The sequence below is a fragment of the Micromys minutus genome (assembly GCF_963924665.1).
Source record: "Micromys minutus genome assembly, chromosome: 5".
Taxonomy (NCBI): Eukaryota; Metazoa; Chordata; class Mammalia; order Rodentia; family Muridae; genus Micromys; species Micromys minutus.
In genome coordinates, this window is record NC_137974.1 from 57700026 (window position 1) to 57723034 (window position 23009).

General features: G+C 50.5%; 2 protein-coding genes across 5 annotated transcripts; one reads left to right on the plus strand and one right to left on the minus strand.

The window, feature by feature from the left end:
- Positions 1-240: 240 nt before the first annotated feature.
- PPP2R5D (protein phosphatase 2 regulatory subunit B'delta) lies at positions 241-21292 on the plus strand. 2 transcript variants are annotated; one of them, XM_080917042.1, is made up of 16 exons: positions 241-390; positions 4905-4982; positions 16231-16423; positions 16629-16828; positions 16913-17023; positions 17148-17240; positions 17562-17692; positions 17816-17875; positions 17952-18060; positions 18212-18265; positions 18637-18807; positions 18897-19024; positions 19582-19683; positions 19767-19839; positions 19962-20078; positions 20175-21292. In XM_080917042.1, the coding sequence occupies exons 1-16, from the start codon at positions 364-366 to the stop codon at positions 20310-20312; spliced, it is 1785 nt and encodes a 594-aa protein (XP_080773168.1). In that variant the 5' UTR covers positions 241-363; the 3' UTR covers positions 20313-21292. The 2 variants fall into 2 exon arrangements, with proteins under 2 accessions (XP_080773168.1, XP_080773169.1); XM_080917043.1 differs by having other exon boundaries at positions 264-390; positions 4902-4982.
- Positions 20383-22976, minus strand: MEA1 (male-enhanced antigen 1; the record flags this gene model as incomplete). 3 transcript variants are annotated; one of them, XM_080917044.1, is made up of 4 exons in its annotated part: positions 20383-21556; positions 21941-22043; positions 22126-22406; positions 22862-22976. In XM_080917044.1, 4 exons carry the CDS (start codon positions 22974-22976, stop codon positions 21405-21407), a joined length of 651 nt encoding a protein of 216 aa, XP_080773170.1. In that variant the 3' UTR covers positions 20383-21404. The 3 variants fall into 3 exon arrangements, with proteins under 3 accessions (XP_080773170.1, XP_080773172.1, XP_080773171.1); XM_080917046.1 differs by lacking the exon at positions 22862-22976 and adding an exon at positions 22723-22760 and having other exon boundaries at positions 21176-21556; XM_080917045.1 differs by having other exon boundaries at positions 21185-21556; positions 22833-22932.
- Positions 22977-23009: the final 33 nt, after the last annotated feature.

The window sequence follows — 23009 nt, forward strand, 5'->3', positions numbered from 1 at the left end:
CAGCTCTGCCAGCCAAGCTCGGGTTTCCCCATGGCCCCGCCTCCTCCACGAAGCCCGACCCCTTTTAGGGCGGGATCTTCCGCTCCAGCCAATTCTGGGAGCCGAACCCTGGCGGTTTGTACTCTTTCTTTCCAATGAGAAAAAAGGGAAGCTGCTTTGGCTCCAATGACCAATCCGAGGAGGCGGCGCCTCGTTGTCAGGCAGGTTTGTAAGAGTTCGGGCCAATCGGAAGCGCAGCCACCGCTCGGCCCGGGCGCAGCGCGCAGGCGGTGGCGAAGAGACGCCGAGCGGGCCGAGTGCGGCCGAGCAGAGCCGGAGCCGGAGCGGGGCCGCAGGAGCCGGGCCAGGTGTGGACCGGCCGAGATGCCCTATAAACTGAAGAAGGATAAGGTGAGCGTGGCCTTTCCTCTCGCGCCTCCGCCGCTGGGCCTGCGCGCAGCTCTGGGAGGGGCCCGAGGCAGGCCCGGGACAGCCTCAGACTGACCCTCTCTGGTCCGGCCCCCCGCAGCACTCCCGCGGCCAGCCCCAGGGCCGCGCGGCTGGAAGCACCCCCCAGCCCGTGCAGCAGCTGGGACAGCTCTCTGTCTTTGCCCGGACAGATTTCCCCCCACCTATTCCTCTTCCCTTCCTCTTTGCTCCTACCCCCGGCCCCCTCCAGATATGCTCCACTCCCAGCTCACTCCCTTGCTTTTTCTCCCCGCCTTCCTCTGTCCCTGATCCCCCACGGGTTTGGGACAGTCCTCATCTAAGACCGCATCTCCCTCCAGTACTCCCCCCACCCCCGCCCTGTGCAACCCCTTCCCTCTTTGCCTCACCAGCTTAAAGACGGCCTCTCCACAGTTCAGTACAGTCCCTTCTCCACGACAAGCCCCTGACCTAGAACCGCTCCGCTTTTTCTCTCCTCCGCCCAAATCTGGCCTAGGCCCCTCCCTCGAGTCTTCCTTTACACACAAACTTGTAAGCCCGGACCGAGCCCTTCCTTCTGCTGATGGAACCCCGGAACGTCGGTGCTGGAAGGGAGCTTTTGAGCACATGCAGTCTAGTATCCTAGTGGCACAGATGAGGAGACTGAGGCCGTGTCAGGGGAAGGGACTTGTCCAAGGTCACACATCCTGCTGGAGGCCCAGCTGCAATCTCAGGTCTCCCGACTTGGAGGGCTCTTCTGTGCAAGTGCCTAGCTGGCATTAGCTGTCTTACATGTTCACCCTAGACAAGACTGGGTTTCTAATCTGCAGAGGCTCCTCCCTGTATTCCTTAGGATAACCTATGCATTTCCTTTTGTACACCAGGACAGGGTTTCTCTCTTCTTTGGGACACATTAAAGTAGAAATCTGCCCTGTTGTGTTTGGTTTTCTTCTCATCCTGCACTCAGCCACCCTGGACATGCACACTTGGTTGTAGTGTCCTTACACGGGACATTTCTTTATTTGCAGTGCTCGAGAGCAAACCTGGGGTCTTGGCCCTGCTAAGCATGTGCAGTACCATTGAGCTACACTCCCAGACGCACAGGCTGTTTCTGGATGTTGCCTTCTTTCACTGTCTTTTGCCTCCAAACCACCCTCACCTGTTCCCTGCCTTTCTCTACCCTTTGTTTGCTGAGATCCGTGGTTCTTCTGAGATGCAGCCTTAACTGGAGCTGGAATACCCGCTTCGGGGCTGGCCCCTGGCCGGGTATTGTGGTCCCCTCTTCTGAGAACCCCAGAGGTGGAACGCATTCATTCCTCACTCTGGTTGATGCTGGGCTACCTTCTCTAACCTTGTCAATCAAACTCTTCATTCTGGAGCTGTGGTGTGTTTGCCAGGTGGCTCTGGTTATGGGCTGTTACTGTAACTTTTCCGTCCGAGAGTTAGAGCATAGGACCGGTGATGGTATCCTAGAGTCGTGTGCCCTACCCGGGTCTTGTCCTTGGGGAGTGGGCTTGCCAGTGTGCGCCAGCTAGCTGTAGAAACTGTGCATTCAAGATAGCTAAAGCTGGGAACTGAGCTGTGGAGTTCCGAAGAAGGAGAAGTGATCTCCATAAGCTTCTGTAGCTTCTAGTCTGTGGACCAGATCCTGTCCCATCTGTAGCCTTTGCCTAGCGGGTGATGGAGAATCAGAGGGCACATTCTTAGACTTCCTCCGGCTGTGAGCCATTTGGTTGAGAAAGGACACCGGAAGGATTGGGAGGCATGAAGCAGCCCTGGATCCCTTTATGAGAGCTAATCTCCTGCACTGGATTTTGGGCTGCATTTGGCCTCCTTCAGGTTCTGAGGGGGAGAGAGATGACAGTGTGACTGAGGTGTACCAGGATGGAGGCACAAAGGCAGGTGGGTGGAGGCTCCTTATTGCTCATCTGTCACCTGTCCCTTTCTTCCTCACTATCCTTCACTGCTTCCTCGGCGAAGTCTTTCCTGGGCCTTCATTCACTTGGGCCAGCTTCACAGACTTTGTGTTCAGCCTTGGGTGGGAACGAACTCTGGCCACATCTTGTCCTTCCTGAGGTACTAACGAAAGTGTGTGCAGGTTTGGTGTGTCCTTTACACACAGTAGGTGCTTAGTAGATTGGCGCTGACTCAGTCTTTGGTGAGATGAGCATTCTTTTCTTCTGCGATTGAATTTAGGTCCCCCCCCTGCATGAAGTATCCCTGTCCCCTCCCACTTTCTTGTTCATAGTAACAGTATTAACGGTATTCAGATTCTCTGTGCCAGACACTGGGCTAAGGGAAGTGGGTCCTATGGTTGTTTTTGTTTGATAGGTAAGGAAAAGGAGGCCGGGAGAGGCTTGTTACCTCCTCACCCACCCACACATAAGTAGTAAGAGTTGAGCTCAAAACAGTGCTGGCTCGAAAGCCCAATGCCTCCTGTCATGCGACAGCTGGGCTGGGCCACAGTGTGTGTGTCTCACCTGTTCTTCAGAAGACAGGGAGCAAGGCTCGTGGGCCCAGTTTCCCTACACCCACTCACACCCACACAACCAAGGCAGCTGAATCTCTCAGGCACATTCCCTGAGAAATGTGTCTCGGGCGTCGTGCTGAGTGCCATAAGGTGGGTGGAGGGGTACAAGAAGCTTAGGCGGCTTATGATCAAGCAGAGAGACCAGCCTCGGATGGCAATGGGTTAGCTTTGTTTAGAGGGTCTGTTGTGTGCTGTCAGTCACTTTGGTGCTGGGTCCTGGCTGCATTTTTTTTTTTTCTGTCCACCACTTACTGAGAGCAATTGACAGGAGTCAGTGTGGCCAGCCTGGTCAGTAGGCAGCGGGGAGAGTGCTCAGCCCAGAGGAGCCCCTTCCTCCTTAGGCAGAGTTTCGAGCTGCTCCTCATCCCTCTCCACCCCGAGAAAGCCTCCCCACCTGCTCCAGCCCACACAGAACTCTTCTCCCTGAGATCAGTTTGCCCCACAGTCTCAATCATTTGATTTAATACTTCTTACTGAAGGGGCTTGGCTGCTGTTGAATTGCAGACTCTCAGAGCTGGAAGTGATTTCCAAGGTCCTCCAGTCCAGCTCTCATCTGAGGCTTGAATCCTTTTGCAGCCTTAGGGGGGAGGTCATCCAGCACTGCTCAAATGCTGTGACTGGGAGCTTTCAGCCTCACTGGGCAGTCTGTTTCCACGCAACTACACCGTGAGAAAAATCCATCCTCGTTGGCCTCAGTCTGTCCTCTGTGGACGTCAGCCCATTTCTCTCGTGCCTCTTGAGTTGTGTCTTTGCTGCACGCGGCAGCCCTTCCACTGCCGGTTAAGCTTCTGGCTCCCCCACCTTCTGCTCTTCCCTTCTATTGTCAACGTCACAGTTGCTGCAGCTGTTGCATCTCAGGCTGAGCTTTTACACTGCTAGAGTGGGCTGCGTTTCCCTTTAAGAAATGCTAGAATTTCTTATTGCCCCTTCCACAGGCACGTGCTCACGACTCAACCAGACTCTAACTTGGTACCATCCAGCCATGTGCTGCACACAGGTCTGCCACCAGGTCTGTCACCCGGCTGGAAGGTCTGAGACCTGCATCCTGGGCCACAGCATTGACTAGTGTTGCGCTTGCAGTCAGAGCTACATCCTCAAGCCTCTTTCCAATTCTCCCCATCCTGTCCCTGTGTGGTTGCTTTTGTTTTGGCCCAGAGCATGGGAAGAGATGCTGGACAAGCCAGGGCTCTGAGCCAGTTGCCAGGTTCCCAAGGGAACCTTTCGATTGGTGCTCACAGTTTGTTAACAATTCAGGACTTCACCTCCATCCCAGGCTTGTTGCCTGGGGCGCTCTGAATGTTTTTGGGTGGGATGCTTCTGGACCATTAGCATCCTGTTCCACGCAATAGCACCCTCTTGGTTGGTTGCTACTTATGTCACCAACCCCGAGGGGACAGAGGTGGTTTCTGCTCTGCTCTAGCGAGGAAGCCTTGGGCACCTCTGACAAGTTGCCCAGAAGCTGGACTGACCAGCTTGTCCCCTGATGCCATCTCACCTCAGCTCTTTCCTGACTGAGGGCTTCAGAAGAGACATGAACACTGTCATGCATAATTGTGAACCTAAGCTCCCTGGAGGGCCTGAAGCCAGGGTTGAGACAGTAGAGTTTTTACTTATTTTTGGTTTTTTTTTTTTGAGACAGGGTTTTCTCTGTGTAGCCCTGACTGTTCAGTAACTCACACTGTAGACCACACTGGGCTCAAACTGCCTGCTTTTGCCTCCCAAATGGCTGGGATGAAGGGCATGTGCCACCGTGCCCAGCTGATACAGTAGGTTTTAGTTGACTCAGTTGGATGGTGCATAGTTAAAGACTAGGAGGGATTGGAGACACAGCTCAGTGGTAGAGTGCTTGTATAGCACAGCGAATCCTTAGTCTGATCCCCAGTTCAAAAAACAAAGAATTACGAGGTTCAGGCAAGGCCTGTCCTTTCTCTTGGCCTCTACTAACCCTAACTCCATCTTCCCCCAGCAGGAACCCCCCAAGCTTGCCAAAGGCACAGCCAAGCCCAGCAGCTCAAGCAAGGATGGTGGAGGGGAGAACACAGATGAGGTAAGGATGTCCACGTGGTCCTGTTGTTCCAAAAGATGTTAGCTCCTTGATGGCTGTGGGGAAGGGTCTGAGGGGGACAGTCACTGGGCAGAAGGGAGGGATGCTTCTACAGCTGAGAAGGGACAGCTCATTTCCACTGCTCTTGAGCAGGATTTGGCGGGTGTAGAACAAATATGTATTCTAATTCTTTCAAATTCCTTTGATTCCCCCTGGAAGTTGTTTTCTGTCTGCCACTTTTGAAATTGATGACTTCTTTTTCCTTGGCTAGGGAAAAAGAAGTCATCAATAGTCACCAGTAGTGGAGGCTACTCTTAGTATACTTAAGGCCTTGGGCTTAATTTTCAGTATGCGTGCGTGCGTGTGTGTGTGTGTGTGTGTGTGTGTATGTGTGTCTGTCTGTGTGCGTGATACACACACACACACACACACAACTTTCTCAGGGCAAAAAAGGGAAAGATGTGGGTTCTGCTTATGCATGCCTATGAACTCATCATTTGAGAAGCTGAGAATCTCAAGTTTGGGCCAGTTTGTGTTGCACAGCAAATAAGGGGATGGGGGTGGGAGTGGGAGTGGGGGCTGGGGCCTGGGAGGTTTGTGGGCCTGGCCGAAAGGGGAAAAGTCTATAGTGCCTCGGAGGATGACAGGCTACTTTGATATGGATCTGGGTGGGGCTGGGGCCACTGCTTCTGGTCTCTGTGACCAAAGGACAGTGTTGGGCAGAGGTCAGCAGTCTAGAGCTATAAAGCAATAAACAGGGAAACAAGACAGCCAGAGAGTAGAGGGCTTAGGGAAGTTGAGGGCTGTCCTCGAGCATCTGTGGTATGGTCCCTGGGATACTGTGCTGGTCAGCCTTGTGAATGTGTGGGGGCTGCTGCCATACCTTCTCTGCTTTTTCCTTCCTGCTCTCAACTGTTCAGGAAGCAGAAGTTTTAGTTACTGGCTGGGCTTTTGAGAAAGGAGATTGATTGACATCGGTGACTTGCATTTACATTGGTCACTGTTTTAGGACTTGCAATGTAATCAGAAGAACGAGGCTAGGTTTCTTGCCTGATTTTCGGACCCCGGCAGTTAAAAACCACAGCCGAGCAATGAAGACTATAGCTGAGGGAGGGGTCTGCTTAAATAGTGATCTGCAGTCTCTACTGGTCCTTATCACAAGGTGCTGTGTGCGGCCATCTGCCTCACACCTGCACACTCACACACACCCTCAGGGCTCACTCTCCCTTTCAGAGGTGACTCACTGTGAAAGTAGTTGAGAGTGAGTGGTCACTATTAAACAGCAAGGGGGATGGTAGAGGGGTTGTGCGTGCCTTTAATTGTAGCACTTGGGAGGCAGAGGGGTCTCTGTGAGTTCTAGGCCAGCCTGGGGAGTTCCCGGACAGCCAGCACTCTTTAGAAGAGAAACCCTGTCTCAAACCAAAACTAGAACAAGCTAACAACAACAACAACAAAACCCAGTCAGACAGACTGAGAGGATTTAACAGGCCTTCCTCAAACACTGTCTGCCATTCTTCTAGTTACTAGGCACGCTGCTTATCATCAGCTGTGAGTAGCCTGCCTTGACCGTATGCCATAGTCCCCAGGGCATGGTCAGGGACCCTGCGAGTTCTCTTCTGGTCCCCAGTTCTTGGTTGCACTTCATAACTAGTTAAACAATTTCTGATGAACTCCCTGCTTGTTGGTGTGGGAGCTTCAGGAGGCTCGTACCTGCCTGGGACTTCTGAATATGGCAAGCTAGGGAGGGAGGGAAGGGGTGAGGTCTCGGGCTGGGCAGTTCCTTCACTTGGTAAGTGGGGAATGAAGGCAGGGTGAGGTCTAGAAGCATGCAGTGCCTGACCACCATGTTTCTCCAGGTCTTCTGAGGGGACTGCTCAGATCAGTGGTCTTGGTCTTAGTTACTCTAGAAAAGGAGAACATGGAGTTCTGTTTTATGGAAAGCCCTCCAGCTGCAGGACTTTTACGTCATGACTTTTCAGGAAGGTACTCATGGATGGGCCCAGAGAGATGCTGAAAAATTGGGGACAGCTTATGAGACGGTGGTCTTTTTATTTTATTGTATTTTTATGTGTATGGATGGATGTTTTGCCTACAGGTGTGTCTGTGTGCCACAGGCATGCCTGGTGTTTGTGGAGGTTAGAAGAGAGGGGCATCAGATCCCCCGACAGGAGTTACAGGTTGTTAGCAGCCATGTGGCTGCTGGGAACCAAACCTGGGTGAGTCAGTGCTTTTAACTGCTGAGCTGTGTCTCCATCCCTGAGGCCAAGGGTTTAAAGTACTGTTTATCATAGCTCTCTCTTGCCCCCTTTTCTAGTGTAGAATTCAGAGCTACTCAAGGTGTGTCAAGCATTTTCATAAGTGTTATTCAGTTAATCCTAACAATCAGAGCAGGTAGCATTTACTTTTATTGAGCAGTTATTTTGTATTAGTTTTTCAAGTTTCCAAAACAGATTACCATATACTATGTTGTCTGGGACAGGAGAAATTAATTATCTTACAGTTATGAAGTCAGGTGTAGCGTAAAAGGCATGCCCTGAGGGGTGTGTGTGTCTATTTGAATATATACATGTATGCAGATACCTGCAGAGTCCAGGTGTTAGATCCCCTGTAACTGGAGTTACAAGCTGTTGTGAGCTACTTGCTATCCATCCGTTCTGGGAACTGAATTCAGGTTCCTCTGCAAGAGCTTCTGAGACATTGCCCCAGCTTCTGAGGTCCTTTTAGGTAGACTTAAAAATTTTGGATGGGGCCAAGTGGTGGTGGCTTTAATCCCAGCACTTGGGAGGCAGAGACAGGCGGATCTCTGAAAGTTTGAGACTAGCTTGGTCTACATAGTGAGTTTCAGGCCAGCTAGGGCTACAGGAGAAACCCTGTCTTGAAAAAACAAAAACAAACAAGCATACATTTGGGATGGAGTGTGGTTGTGCTCATTTTAATTCTTGCACTTGGTGAGGCAGGGGCTGGCAGATCTCTGAGTTCAAGGCCGCCCTGGTTCATTTATGAGACTGCATCCCTTTTTTTTTTTTTTTTTTTGGACTCCAGCATTTGTGCCATGATACACTGGTAGAGGTCAGACTTTGGAAGTTGCTTCTTTCCACCCACCAAGTAGGACTTAGGGATTAGACTTAGGTCACCAGGCTCAGTAGCAAGTGCCCTTTACAAACACTAAACCACCTCATCGGTCTCTTTAGTTTGAATGTGTGTGTAGAGCCTGAGGCTGACGTCGGATGCCCTCCTCAGTTGCTGCTGTCTTATTTTGATGTCTTCTTTGATCTCTCTGTACCTTATATATGTGTGTTCTCCCTGAACCGAGAGCTGGCCATTTTGAAACTAGTCAGACTAGCCAGTTTGCTCCAGAGCAGTGGTTCCCAGCTTGTGGGTCAGCAGTCCTTTCACAGGGTCACATATCAGCTGTCCTGCATATCAGACATTTATATTACAATTCATAACGGTAGCAGAATTACAGTTGTGAAGCAGCAACAAATAATTTTATGGTTGAGGATCAGCATAACAGGAGAACTGTGCTAAAGGGTGGCAGTGTCAGGCAGGGGAGAACGCCTGGCCTAGGGGCTCCGGTCTTTGTGACTGTGTAGCAAACACTGTACTCTGTGGGCCATCGGCTAGTCCTGTGTTGAGGTTCTAGGAAAAGGTTTGTTCTGTTCTCTCCATTGGCTTTCGGCAGTCTGGCTCTCCTTGTCTTCTAGATGCACCACAGAGCTCCTCCTCACAGCATTTTCCTCGTGTGTCTTGGTCTATCTGAACTTTTCTCTTTAAAAGGATGCCAGTCATTAGGGGTCATTTCCATTTGATTATGTCTACCTGTAAAGAACCTATTCCAGGTAAAGTCTCACTCAGAGATTCAGGGCAGACGCAGTTGGGCAGGACACTGCTCAACCCTGTGGATGTGCTGCACACTACCTGATACTGTGTATGCACACTTAACTGTCACTGCACTCCCCCAGGATCTTTCTCTTATCACCCCCATTTTTTAGAAGAACTGGAGTCTCGGAGTGAAAGAATGGCAGAGCTAGGGCTGAAGGATGCTTTGTGTGAGATTGGAAAGGAAAGTGGCTTTGAGAGGGTCAGGTGAGGCTCACTGTGTCCCGCCTTTTGTCCTGAGGAATGGTCCGTTCTCCCCACTCAGCTCCATGGCCACAGTTGTTACCCTTCAACCTTCTGGGTTTTATAGTCTTTTCCTTTTTCTTTCCAGGACTGGGGATGGGACCCTGGGTGTCACTCATGCAAAGCTGGTTCTACCACTAAGCTGTACCCTCAGGCAAGCTCTCCACCTGAAAACTAATTTGAGCCGGGCCTGGTGGCCTGCAACGTAATCCAAAGAGGCAGGTGGAGCTCTATGAGTTTGAGGCCAGCTAGGGCTACAGAGAGAGAAGCTGCTTCAAAACAAAACAAACCCAGCAAAGTCTAATTGGAACCAGGTGTGCTCATGCATCCTGTAGCCCTAGACTATGGAGGGAAGGCGGAGGCAGGATGATTTCTATGAATCCAGGCCTGCCTGGTCTGCACTTTTATAAGTTCCAACCCAGGATACAATGTGTGACCCTGTTTAAAAACAATAAAATTATTTTTGGCATCTCCCAAAGTTAAAAGCCAAAGTGCATAGCCTTTCTGGCTCCATTTTGTTTTTCTAACACCTACCTTGCTTACTGTCCCCTCGAAGTCCAGACCCTGAGCCAGGAAGCTCCTCCAAACACAGCCCCTCCAAACACAGCCCCTCCAAACACAGCCCCTCCAAACACAGCCCCTCCAAACACAGCCCCTCCAAACACAGCTCCTCCTGCAGTTCCACTGTCCTCAGCCTGCTCTATTGTCCTCTTGTGTTTGCTACTTAACTCAGCTTTATCCTCTGAGCTGAATCAAAGCCCCTTCAGGGATGGAAGAGATGGATCATAGTTCTCTCTCTCTCTCTTTCTCTCTCTCTCTCTCTCTCACACACACACACACACACACATACACACACTAAAAATAAATCTTTTTTTAAGTCACCTCTTGAGCGATGTCTTCCCTAATTCTTCTAGGCAGTTCATAAGCCATCCTGTTTCCATGGCCTCTGTGTTCTCTGCTCTGGTATTTCCAAGGCACCATCAGCTGCTTCTGTGGCTGCTCCACCTGCCAGTCTCTCTGAGCTCTTTGAAGACAAGGGCCATGTCCTAGTCACCTTTCCTCTTTTATGCTGAGCGAGATGTTTAGAGAAGAAAGGGAGGATGGGAAGAATTAAACTCGGCTAGCGGGAGCTCTAGATGTCACAGTGGGAGAGGATGCCTCTATAGATCTCCAGGTTTAAACTAAAATGGCCTTCATTTATCAAACCAGTCAATTCATGATACAGTAGATACAGCATGCAATCTGTGCTTTTTTACAACAATTACATCTATTTATGTATTTATTATGTATGTATCATTGTATGTTTGCACAGAGGTCACAGGGCAGCTTCATGGGAGTTGATTCTGTCCTTCTACCATTTTGGGTCCTGGGGATTCAGCTATAGTCTTGGGGACAAGTGCCTTTATCCACTGAACCACCTTGCTAGCCCTTGTTGTGTTTTGCACTAAAGTCTTGCTGTGTAGCCCAGGTTGGTTTCAACCCACAGTGACATTTTCAATTTTGCCTTCTGAGTGCTGGAGTTATGGATATAAACCACCATGTTTGGTGCAGTTAGTAATTAATTTTGAGATATGGTTTTGCTTGTATAGACCAGGCTGGCTGAAAACTTGATCCATCTGCCTTAGTCTCCTGCATAGCTAGGAATAGGCTTGTACCCCTTTGCCCAGCTTCCTTTCTACTAACTTTATATTTCATCTTCCTGTTAGAGTATTTCTTACAGTTGGGGTTAGGGAGGTAGCTCAGTTAGTAGAGGGCTTGCCTAGTATGCACAAAGCCCTGGGTTCTATACCCAGTGTCTCATAAACTGGTGTGGTAGTGCACACACTTGGGAAGTAGAGGCGGGGTACATGAAGGCCTCCTCTGAAGGCCTAGACAGGACAAAGTCCAGTTGGAAGGCAGAACTGCTGGGTTGCCATAGGTCAGATATCTTTGTGGTGGCTGCAGTTGGCAGTGTGTCTTCTACCCTCCCCAGGACAGTGGAGAGACATTAGAAGACATGGGAGGGTTTGGAGTAAGTGCTCCAGTGTGAAGTAAGTGGCTGATGCAGCCACACATTTGCTTTCTGACAAGCCCGTGAAGGGGAGACACAGGAGACGCCTCACTGGGCTGGGGCAGTCTGGGCCTTTGCTAGCTGAGCTGGCTGGTGTCTCTCAGCTGTTTCCTGCATTGGATCCTGCCAGTGGCCCTTGTGACAGTAGAGTTGGGGCTAGGCACATGGCTCAGTAGATAAGCACAGGCATGAGGGCGGGTTCCACCCTTAGAGTCATAGAAAGGCTGAGGAGGTGCCACACTCCCACAATGCTAGTGGGCCTCAGCAAAATGGGAGGTGGAGGCAAGAGACTTCTTGGAAGCTCACAGGCCATTTTAGCATGGCCAATGCAGAGTGAACAGGAGACCCTGCCTCAGACAAGGTAGATGGCAAGAAGCTGTCAAGTTGCTGTCATCTGACATCCGATGCACTGCTTTACACATCCAGTGTCATCTGTGCTCACACACATGGACATGTGCCTACACATATCACACACAAAGCAAAACAAAAGCCTGGAAGGACCCAGTGAGATGAAGCAGGCAGCTCACTGGTTGCTCGGCCTCCTCAGCAGCACAAGGCAGTGCAGACCTAGAGAGGGGCCTTTAGTCATTGGCTGTCGGACATTTTATTTTTATCCACATAACCCTGAGTTCTCCTGAAACCTTACTTTGCTTTGTGTCTTCCTGTGTTCTTTCCCTTACTCTACTCTGCTGCTGCAGTACAGATCCTGGTCTACTCCATTTCTTCTCACCCTTGCCAATGCTGCCACCTTTACCACAGTTCCTTATGCTGTGGGGACCAAACCATAACGTTATTTTCATTGATAATCCATAACTGTGGTTTTTCTACTGTGATGAGTCATAAGATAAATATCTGATGTGACCCCTGGGAAAGGGTCATTTGACCCTCAAAGGGGTCAAGACCCACAGATTGAGAACCACTACTCTAAGGTCTTTGGAGGTAGGATGGGAAGGCCTGTAGGGAGGAAGCTTGGTTCCTGCTCACCCAACATTCATGATTCCACCTCTAGGAGTACTCAGAGGGTTACAAGCCAGGGTCCTGGCTCTCAAATTCATTACAGTTCAATGGTTTTCAGCCTGTCGGTCATGACTCCTTTGGGGTAGAATAACTGTTTCACAGAGATCACCTAAGACCATTAGAAACCACCAATGTTTACATTATGATTCATAACAATAGCAAAACTATAGTTCTGAAGTATCAGTGAAATAATCCATGGTGAGGGTCACCACACATGAGGAACTGTATTAAAGGCTGCAGCATCAGGAAGGTTGACAGCACTGCTCTATTTGAAGGAGATGACACACAGATAGACCAAGCACAGCCACAGTGCTGCCACCCTGGAAGCTGGGGCAAAAGGATCCATTGAACAGCCTTGTAGGGCCAGCCCTTTGGTCCCAGCACTCAGGAGGCAGAGGCTGCTTTTTTTTTTTTAAGATCTCTCTCTCTCTCTCTCTCTCTCTCTCTCTCTCTCTCTCTCTCTCTCTCTCTCTCTCTCCTCCCTCTCTCCCTCTCTCCCTCTCCCTATCTATCTAGCTAGCTAGCTGTCTTCAGACTCACCAGAAGAGGGCATCAGATCCCATTACAGATGGTTGTGTGTCACCATGTGGTTGCTGGGAATTGAACTCAGGACCTCTGGAAGAGCAGTCAGTGCTCTTAAACCACTGAGCCATCTCTCCAGTCCCAAAGTGAGTTCTAGGACAGCCAAAGCTACATAAAGAAACCCTATCAGCGCAGGTGTGTGTGTGGGACTACTAAAAAAAAAAAAAAAACTAAGGAAGATGCGTCACTGGAGTGAGTGGTCACAGAGACAGTAGAACAGACTGGAGGTTGAGGTGAGCTCAGAAGGACCATCATGAGCTGAGTCAGCTTTTTAGAGAGGCGTGACTTCTGAAAGACCCAGTGACTTCTTGTTCTTTGGCTTTTCATGCAAAGGGGGTAGTGGACTCAAAGGAGCATTTGAGTGGGCTGGCTTGGGGTGGCATTTCCAGGGTGCATTCGTAGGACCCAGGTACGGAGGTAGCAGGTGTAGCAGCAAGAGCAATAGATCTTACAAGGCAGCCGCTGAGCGCCAGGTGCTGCTTGCCTCTGTTCTTACCGTAGGCTGTTGGAGGCGCTGTGCTCAGCCGCATCTTCCAGACTGGGGGCTCCATCCGTTTGCGTGTGCCTGTGTCTGCATGTACATGCATGCGTGTTGCATATTTATGTACAAGTTCCCACGGAGGCTAAAAGGAGGGTTTCAGATAGAGTTCCAGGATAGAGGCATCTGTGAGCTGCCTGATGTGGGCACTGAGATTCCAGTGCTCTGTATCAGAGGGAAGGAGCAGTAAGTACTCTCGGGGCTGGAGAGATGGCTCAGTGGTTATTCCAGTGGACCCAGTTCCAGTTCCCAGAACACACACAACAGCTTACATGTGTCTGCAACTCCTGTTCCAGGGAACCCTCACTCAGACATATGTGCAGCACAAATGCACATAAAGTTAAGAGTTTTAAAAGGCAGTACGTACTCTTAACCACTGAGCCATGTCTTATAGTTTTTTGTTTTGTTTTTTAAATGGTCTTTTAGCCCAAGCTGGCCACCCTCCTACCTCAGACTAAATACTGAGGATATGGATTACAGGTATAAACAAATCTGCTAGGCTTAGTGTGTTCTTTTTGTTTGTGAGACAGTGTTTCTGTGTAGCCCTGGCTGTCCTGGAACTCAGAGATCTGCCTGCCTCTGCCTCCCAAGTGCTGGATGAAAAGTGTGCACCACCTCCCAGTGCTGTTCTTTAGTATGTTCTTGAACATTAAGCTCCACAGATTAGAGTTGGAGGTGTGGTACAAGAGCCTAAGCATTCAAACCCACTGAGTTCCCAGACGCCTGCCTCCTTCCTTCCCTCAAGGCCTGACCTTGTAGAAAGGGATTCCCCAGAGACCAGGGCACCTTGCACTGTCTGAAATGGCAATGCCTCATTGCTGGTCACAACAGGAGTGTACGGTGTCTACTCTGTCCCCTTCTTTGTGTTACCATCCAAACGAGCTCTCTAGGGTTGTTTGAAGCAGAGAGCACCAGATGACCAAAGTGCTAACAAGCCACACTCGACCCACTGGCCTCTACTGGATTCTGTTCCCTTCCATTCTCTTGTGTACAGACAGAACACGGCTTTCTATATTTGCTTTTATTCATTCATTCATTTTTGTACTGGTGACTGGACTTAGGGCTAGGCAAATACTCTGCCACAGAGCTATGTGCCTGTCACCTTGTAACTGAGTCAGGCTCTCAGTTGCTCAGTCTTCTCTTCTTTGCCTTTTTTTTTTTTTAAGATTTATTTATTATATATGAGTACACTGGTGCTGTCTTCAGACACACCAGAAGAGGGCATCAGATCTCATTAGAGATGGTTGTGAGCCACCATGTGGTTGCTGGGATTTGAACTCAGGACCTCTGGAAGAGCATTCAGCGCTCTTAACCACTGAGCCATCTCTCCAGCCCCTTCTTTGCCTCTTAACAGGTCACTTACAGGTGTGTGCCACCAAGCTCCCCACGTTTAGTGGCTTTTGTTGTTTTAAGCCAAGGTCTTGCTCTGTAGTCCAGGCTGGCTTGGGAACTACTGATCCTTGGGTTTCTCTCCTCAATTCTGGAACTAACATGCATGCAGAATACCCAAGGTTTTTGTTTTTGCTTTTAAAGATTTATGATTTTTGGCCAGGATAGTCAGAGCTATAGAGAAACATTGTCTCAAAAACAAAGATTTACTATTGTTGTGTGTATGCTTTGTCTGTGTGTAATTATGTATGTGCACCACAGGCCTTCTTGGTGTCCTTGGAGGCCAGAAGAGGGCATTAGATCTGGGACTGGAGTTCAGGCATTTGTGGGCTGCTATGTGGGTGCTGGTCATCAAACTGAGGTTCTTTGGAAGAGCAGCCAGTGCTCTTAAGTGCTGAGGCATTGGTCCAGCCAGATCTCCTCACTATGTAACTCTGGCTGGCCTGGAACTTGCTGTGTCGGCCGGGCTTGCCTTGAACTCATGCTTCTGCCTCCCAGGTGCTAGGATTAAAGGCTTGTGCCACCATTCGTGGTGTAATTAAACCTTTTTTTTTTTTGATATATTTACTTTATTTATGAGTACACTGTTGCTGTTTTCAGACACACCAGAAGAGGGCATCTGATACCATTACAGATGGTTGTGAGCCACCATGAGGTTGCTGGGAGTTGAACTTGGGACCTTTGGAACTGCAGTCAGTGATCTTAACTACTGAGTCATCTCCCCAGCTCCCTTAATTAAACCTTTTATTCTGTATATCTGTACACGCATGCACATATCTGTGTACTGACAGAAGTATGGAGATGCCCATGCAGGCCTGAAGAGACCATTAGATCTTTTGACCTGGAGTTGCAGGTAGTTGTGCGCTGTCCCTTTTTTTTTTTTTTTTTTTTTTTAAATTAAATTTCTGGCAAGGTGCTAAGACTCAAGAATGAATTTCTTGGAGTTAGAGAGATGGCTTAGTGGTTAAGAGCACTGACTGCTCTTTTAGAGGTCCTGAGTTCAAATCCCAGCAACCACATGGTGGCTCACAACCATCTGTGATGGGATCTGATGCCCTCTTCTGGTTCGTCTGAAGAGAGCGACAGTATATTAATACATGAAATAGCTAAATCTTTACCAAGTTTGACCTTGTCGGTGTAGAACATTCAGTAGTGTGAGGTAACACACATTTCCTGACTGTTAGATGGACCACTCACTGTGCTTCATCCCAAATGCCCTCAGGCTTCCACTGTTGAGAAGGTGCCTCTGTCTCCTCTCAGTCAGCTCTTACACCCAAGCCTTTGTTTCCTCCCATCCTGAGGACTGAATTCAGCCTTGCAAGACAAGCGCTGTACCACTAGGTTAGACCTTCACCCTGTTAACTACGTTTCTGATTCCTGTCACCATCTGTCCTCCCTGTGATGTGATATCTCTGTCCCTGGCCTGTCTTCTGGGCAGGGACGGCTCACTTCCCTCTCTACAAGCATGAATAGGGTAGGGATGGTACAAGGTCAAGGCAAGTGTAGAGGGCTTCTTTAGAGAGCAGGCTTCAACAAATTTCTTTTATGCCCAGGCGCAGCCCCAGCCTCAGTCTCAGCCACCATCATCCAACAAGCGACCCAGCAACAGCACACCACCCCCAACACAACTCAGCAAAATCAAGTACTCAGGGGGACCCCAGATTGTCAAGAAAGAAAGACGCCAAAGCTCCTCCCGCTTCAACCTCAGCAAGAACCGGGAGCTACAAAAACTTCCTGCCTTGAAAGGTACTCACAGCCAGCCAGGGGCTGGCAAACTGGGCCTCTGGGCCCTGAGCTTTGGTTTGGGAGTGTCTTTGGGGAAAGGGTGTACTATAGAGGTAAGAAGTTCAACTGTGAGTGAGGTTCCCAGGGAGCAGAATGGGGTGAGGGTGGGAAGGGAAAGTCTTCAGGAGCAATTAGGACACACACCTGACTGTTGAGGCCTCCACAGATTCACCAACCCAGGAACGTGAGGAGCTGTTCATCCAGAAGCTACGCCAGTGCTGTGTCCTCTTTGACTTCGTGTCAGACCCACTCAGTGACCTCAAATTCAAAGAGGTGAAGCGGGCAGGACTCAATGAAATGGTGGAGTATATCACCCACAGCCGTGATGTTGTCACCGAGGCCATCTACCCTGAGGCTGTCACCATGGTGGGCACAGGGAAAGGACACAAAGGGGCAGGGGGAGCCCCTGGGGAAGCCTAGACAGTGTTCTAAGTTGGGCTCACGCCTCAGTTTTCAGTGAATCTCTTCCGGACGCTGCCTCCTTCATCGAATCCCACAGGAGCCGAATTTGACCCTGAGGAAGATGAGCCTACCTTGGAAGCTGCCTGGCCACATCTCCAGGTACTGGGGCAAAGGGATAGGATGGATTTGGCTATAGGAAACAGGGTTACTCACTCAGCCTGCAGCAAGGGGGCATCGCCTAGTCCTTGGGTCACATTTCAGTGAAGCTTCTTTTTCTCCACAGCTTGTGTATGAGTTTTTCTTACGTTTCTTGGAGTCTCCAGATTTCCAGCCAAATATAGCCAAGAAGTACATTGACCAGAAGTTTGTACTTGCTGTGAGTCTGAGGTTCCTGCCCTTCCCATGAACTGTAATCCCACATACCTTCATCTGTGTCCTGCCCACTTCTTCCCCTTATTCCGATTATACTGAGAGTTCAGCTGTGTCTGGTGCAGAGTTCCCAAAGAAACTTCCAGTGAAACTAGAGGGAAAAAAGCAAGCAACTCTTCACTCAGTGGGGGATAAACATGCACACCCAGGTAGCACATTGGGGAAGCCAGATGAGACCTGACACCATTCCCCAGAGGACCTTGTTACCCAGCCCACGCCTTCCCTGGCTGCTGCCTCATTCATTGCCTTTCTTCATTCCTGCTCCCAGCTCCTGGACCTATTCGACAGCGAAGACCCTCGAGAGCGGGATTTCCTCAAGACCATTTTGCATCGCATCTATGGCAAGTTCTTGGGGCTCCGGGCTTATATTCGTAGGCAGATCAACCACATCTTCTACAGGTGAGGCCATAAGCCCAGGCTTGGGAGCACAGCACACCCCTGTGGAGGTGGGATGGAAACAGGAAGGCAGGGAAGACTGTGGCATGCTGGAGGAGTGGTGTCAAGAAGGCCTTCTTCCCTTAGGTTCATTTATGAGACTGAGCATCACAATGGGATTGCAGAGCTCCTGGAGATCCTTGGCAGGTGAGCGGGGAGCTCAGATGCTACAGATGGGGATGGGCGCACTGAGCTCCGTCCTAAAGATGCCCTTGACTTCTAGCATCATCAATGGCTTTGCCTTGCCCCTTAAGGAAGAGCACAAGATGTTTCTCATCCGAGTCCTGCTTCCACTTCACAAAGTCAAGTCCCTGAGTGTGTACCACCCTCAGGTGAGCTGCCTTCCTCTGAGGAACCCTTATCTGAGTGTCAGAGACAAGGGGGAGGGGAGATTCCTGTCAGCATAAAGGAGTGGTTGTGGTAAATCCTATACCTCCTCCATTTGGGGATCTTGTCACTGAGAGCTGAATTTCACTTTTGCAGTTGGCATACTGTGTGGTACAGTTCCTGGAGAAGGAGAGCAGTCTCACTGAGCCGGTAATTTCCCTTCGGGGGCTCCAGTCATCAGCAATGCTTGCCCATCTCTACCTGTTGGTTTTGTTTCTGTTGTCTGTTGTATTGGCCACATACAAACCTAAGTCCTTGTACATCCCAGGCAAGGGCCTTATTACTGAGCAACAACACCCCTAGCTCCAGTCTGTAACTACTGAGTAATGCTCTACGTAGATGCTCAGGAGGCCTGAGCAATGTGGCTTTCTTGGAGGGGAAACAAAACCTATATCCTCAGGAAACAGGTCCAACCCAGAGAAGCTGTGTGGCTAGCTGAGGGTAGATGAGGGGAAGGCAACAGAAGGGCTTCCCAGAGGACTGAGCAAGGTTAGAATTTTATCCTCACGTCATCTTCACAGGTGATTGTGGGACTTCTCAAGTTTTGGCCTAAGACCCACAGCCCCAAGGAGGTGATGTTTCTGAATGAGCTAGAGGAGATTCTGGATGTCATTGAACCCTCGGAGTTCAGCAAAGTCATGGAGCCGCTGTTCCGCCAGCTTGCCAAGTGTGTCTCCAGCCCCCATTTCCAGGTCAGACCAGACTAGCTGACACCCAGATTTGGTAGGGCAGGTCCTGAGAACTGCGGGGAGTGCCCACTGAACTCCACTGTTCTTGCCAGGTGGCAGAGCGTGCCCTCTACTACTGGAACAATGAGTATATCATGAGCCTGATCAGCGATAATGCTGCCCGCGTCCTCCCCATCATGTTTCCCGCTCTCTACAGGAACTCCAAAAGCCACTGGAATAAGTACGGGACTGGGGTCACTGACGGTAGGACTGGGTATTCCACACTGAGGGTACAGAAGAACTCAGGAGGCATGGATCCCACGTGGACATCCAGCAAGTGGAGCTGGTACCCACTAAATGCTACTAAGTGTAGGACCTCGAGGGGTTGGCTGGCAAGAAAAAGTGCTAATGAGACATCCTCAAAGTGCCAAGCAGCTGACCTGTATCACACAGCTCTCGAGACATCCTAGGCTAGAGGGAACTATGAGATATGCTTAAAAAGAGTCCAATTTGTAAAAGGGCTTTCTTGCTGAAAGCAGACTTAGTGAATGTGCTGCTGACAGTCCTCTGTGTTACTGGGAAGCCGCGGGAGGGTTAGGCATATGGGGTCTGTAAAGACCATCAGATGCTCTTAATACATGAGTTAGTCAAGAGTTAGCTGCTTCTAGTGTACGGGTTAGTGACCAGGAACAGTAAACGGAAAAGACAATGGCAGAGACACCTGGAAACAAGCAGACTGGACTGTGGTACTGATGGCAGGCTCTGGCCTCCTAAACACCAACTTTCTCTGGGTGGCAGGACAATCCATGGACTGATCTACAATGCCCTGAAGCTCTTCATGGAAATGAACCAGAAGCTGTTTGATGATTGTACACAACAGTACAAGGCAGAGAAGCAGAAGTGAGTGTCTCTCTCCTGAGAGGATTGTTACCTTCTACTTTCAGCTCACTGTCCCCAATCACAATCCACTGCTTCTCCCTCAGGGGCCGGTTCCGAATGAAGGAAAGAGAGGAAATGTGGCAGAAGATTGAGGAGCTGGCCCGGCTCAATCCCCAGGTGAGGCTTCTGTGCCCTGGCCCTGAGCTTGTGGGAGACGCTTTGGAGGAAGATTGAGACAAATAGGCCCACGAGAGGCTCAGACGTGCTTCTCCCAGTCTATCCATACCTTGTCCTTTCAGTACCCTATGTTTCGAGCTCCTCCACCACTGCCCCCTGTGTACTCCATGGAGACAGAGACCCCCACAGCAGAGGACATCCAGCTTCTGAAGAGAACAGTGGAAACAGAGGCTGTGCAGGTGAGAGGACACGGGCAAGAGTCAGGCTGGGACAGCAGTGATGGGAAATGAGTCTCTTGGGTACCATGGTCACCATCCCTGTCTCTCTGTACACAGATGCTCAAGGACATCAAGAAGGACAAAGTGCTGCTCCGGAGGAAGTCAGAGTTGCCACAGGATGTGTATACCATCAAGGCACTAGAGGCACACAAGCGGGCAGAAGAGTTTCTAACTGCCAGCCAGGAGGCTCTCTGACCCCCTCACCTTCCCACAGGGTTACAGCCCAGCCCTCCGCCCTCTGCTCCTTATTGGCTGACCTGGGGCAAACAGCACCTCTCTGGCTACTCTAGAGGATGCAGGCACTGGAAGCAGGGATGCCCAGCGTGCTCCCTCTTCTCCCCTAAATGTGTTCATGCCTCCCTGTGGCTAGTACAGACAGGCTGAGCACTGAGTGCTCAGTGCTTAGACAACCCGGGGGTGCCTGTCCCCCTGCTCCTAACCCCACAGCTCCCTGAAACTGGTCTGAGAAATACACACAGAATCACATGTTCTTCTCTTCTCCTCTTCATCCTCATCTGAAGTTGAGGTGTCTCTCCTTTTCCTGCAGGGTACAGCAGGAGATAGTCACCAAAGTCATGTTAAGCTCCGTTGGCCCCTGGAGTGGAGAGCTGGAGGGAAACCAATCCCAGCAGCACAAATAGGCCCGGAGACCTAGCTTTATGCAGGCAGGGGTTGGTAGTGTGTTCCTTTTTATCCTATGCCTAACTAAGACAACACAGAGGGACAGACAAGAGTGTTATGGACACTAAAGGGCCTGGTGGGCCAAGATGTAGAGAATGAATCATCCGCCTTGCCCTCTCTGGCAAGCAGCAGTCCTAGGATCATACATTTGGAAGGGACCACCTTGTGGCTGACTGCTTTCCCTTGTGCTCTTGGTTCCCAGAGCTATAAAGGAGGGGCAGGAGCAGTGCTCCAAGCATGGCTCCCTGAAATGCCTATTTATCTCGTTTTTTGCTGAAGCTGGGCAGGCCCTCACCTGTACCCTTTGGGCGCTCAGAAACACAAAGGACTGGGGAAGACTGGACCAGGATTCAGGGGCACAGGCAGTGCGGCTTTTGGCTGTGTACACAGGGTGCTTTATTCTCCACAGAGTGATACATGCTAAGGTGGGCTGGGCTTGGGCCAGTGTCCCCATATGTACAGAACTGAATAAAGTGGGTCTCTGAGAGGTCTTATTCGCCTTGGTGTGAAAAGGGACATGGGAAGACGATGGATGTTAAAACCAGAGTTAGTCCTGTGCTGGTCCTGGCTTGGAATATAGGGAAATAAGGCAGCTCTCTCTGTGGGTCACTTCCAGGCAGGGGATGCCTGTCGCGCTTGGAGGGCTTTCTGTACCACATCTTCCCACTGAGCATCCGATATCTCCCGAGCCCAGGCAGGAACCCCTGGTGCGGGCAGGCTCACTCCAGCCATCGTCCTTTTCACCAGCTCTACGTGTTCTGAAAGCACAGCCACAGGCTGGTTAGGGAATGAACATAATGGGACCAGTTCCTCTCCCCCTAGTTAATCACCCAGGACCACTAACTCCTCACCAACTCCATGTTACTGCCAGGTCTACTCATTCTCAAGTCTAGTGAGACGGCATTTCACTTAGATTCTGTGAAAATTTCAGTTAACAAACTTTTTAGGAATAAAGTGATCCTGTTTGGGGGGGTGTGGAGGTAGGGTTGTATTTGGTTTTTCAAGACAGGGCTCCTCTGTAGACCAGGATAGCCTTGAGTCGTGAACCACCATGCTCAATTCTTACTGGATTTAAACCAATCTGTTTTCTTTGTAATTATTTCTAGGTGAAGGGATGAGATTTTTGGTTTTGTTTTTTTTACCTGGGTCCATGGGGATAGAGCTGTGGCTGCTCAATGCTGCAGCTCCCTCCTCATCTTCATCCTCACTCTCCAATGGTGGGTCTGGCAAATGAAGCCCCAGGGCCTGCAGAACCACAAAGATAATTCATGTTCAGCTTTTGGTACATTCTGTTTCACCTGCTTAGTAACAATTTCCTTCACGGTACCTGGATCCGATCTTGGATGTCAGCAGCTCCATCTTCACCCTCACCCACTGGTGCCAGTTCCACCTCTTCTTGTTCAGGGTCTTGATTGAGGGGCTGGTATGAGTAGCCTGCTGGGCCTGCTCCTGTTTCCTCCTGCTCTTCCTCAGGTTCTTCACTGCTCCAATCCCCAGTTCCTTCTGTAGGACCCTGATGTGGCCCTAAGTCCTCAGTCTGATTGGGGAAGATACGCTCAGGGCCCATGGTGTCTCCCCCTAGAACTACTGTTGCCATCCGCGCAGGGGCTGCAAGGACAGAAAGGCAGGAAAGGGATTGGATGAAACCAGGTCTCCACGTTCAAACCACCCATTTCCCTCTCTCCTGTCTCTCCTTCCTCCCCTTAAGTTTGGGTTTTCATATTGAGCTGGAGAACACTAGTCTTTAACTCGCCCGATTACTAAATAAGCCAACCGGAGGGCTTCACCTCTTCCTAAGAGACCCTTTCCAGAACCTCGCCCACTCGCCACGCCCCTCCTCCGCTAGGTTAACTGCTGGTCCCCAGACTACCCACGATTGCGCGTCCCCGCCCCTCATCCACTGTATTCCGGGGGAGTGCAGTACCGCCTGACAAAAAACCTTCAGGCCCAAGGGCTCCCCTTCAATGGCCCCAGCTACAGCGTCCCCTACCCGCCCCCACTGATTCTCGGCGTTGGTATTTCCTCGCGCCTCACCCTCTCAGAGCCCACAGCCGGACCCGCACCTTCACTTCCGGCGGGGCAGGACGTGCTGGGGCTCTTAGTCCTCCAGCCCCGCCCCGTGCCCGAGACTGACGCAGGCGAGGAAGAGAAATCCGCCTCTTGCCCCGCCTCCGCCATCCCCTGCCCGGACCACAAAGAACTACATTACCC

Excerpts from the sequence above, each read along its gene's own strand:
- PPP2R5D (XM_080917043.1), top strand. The coding sequence starts at position 364 with ATGCCCTATAAACTGAAGAAGGATAAG. Across the intron at positions 18,061-18,211 it reads TGAGTGTGTACCACCCTCAG|TTGGCATACTGTGTGGTACA; the intron begins GTGAGCTGCCTT and ends TCACTTTTGCAG. Across the intron at positions 19,684-19,766 it reads TACAAGGCAGAGAAGCAGAA|GGGCCGGTTCCGAATGAAGG; the intron begins GTGAGTGTCTCT and ends CTTCTCCCTCAG.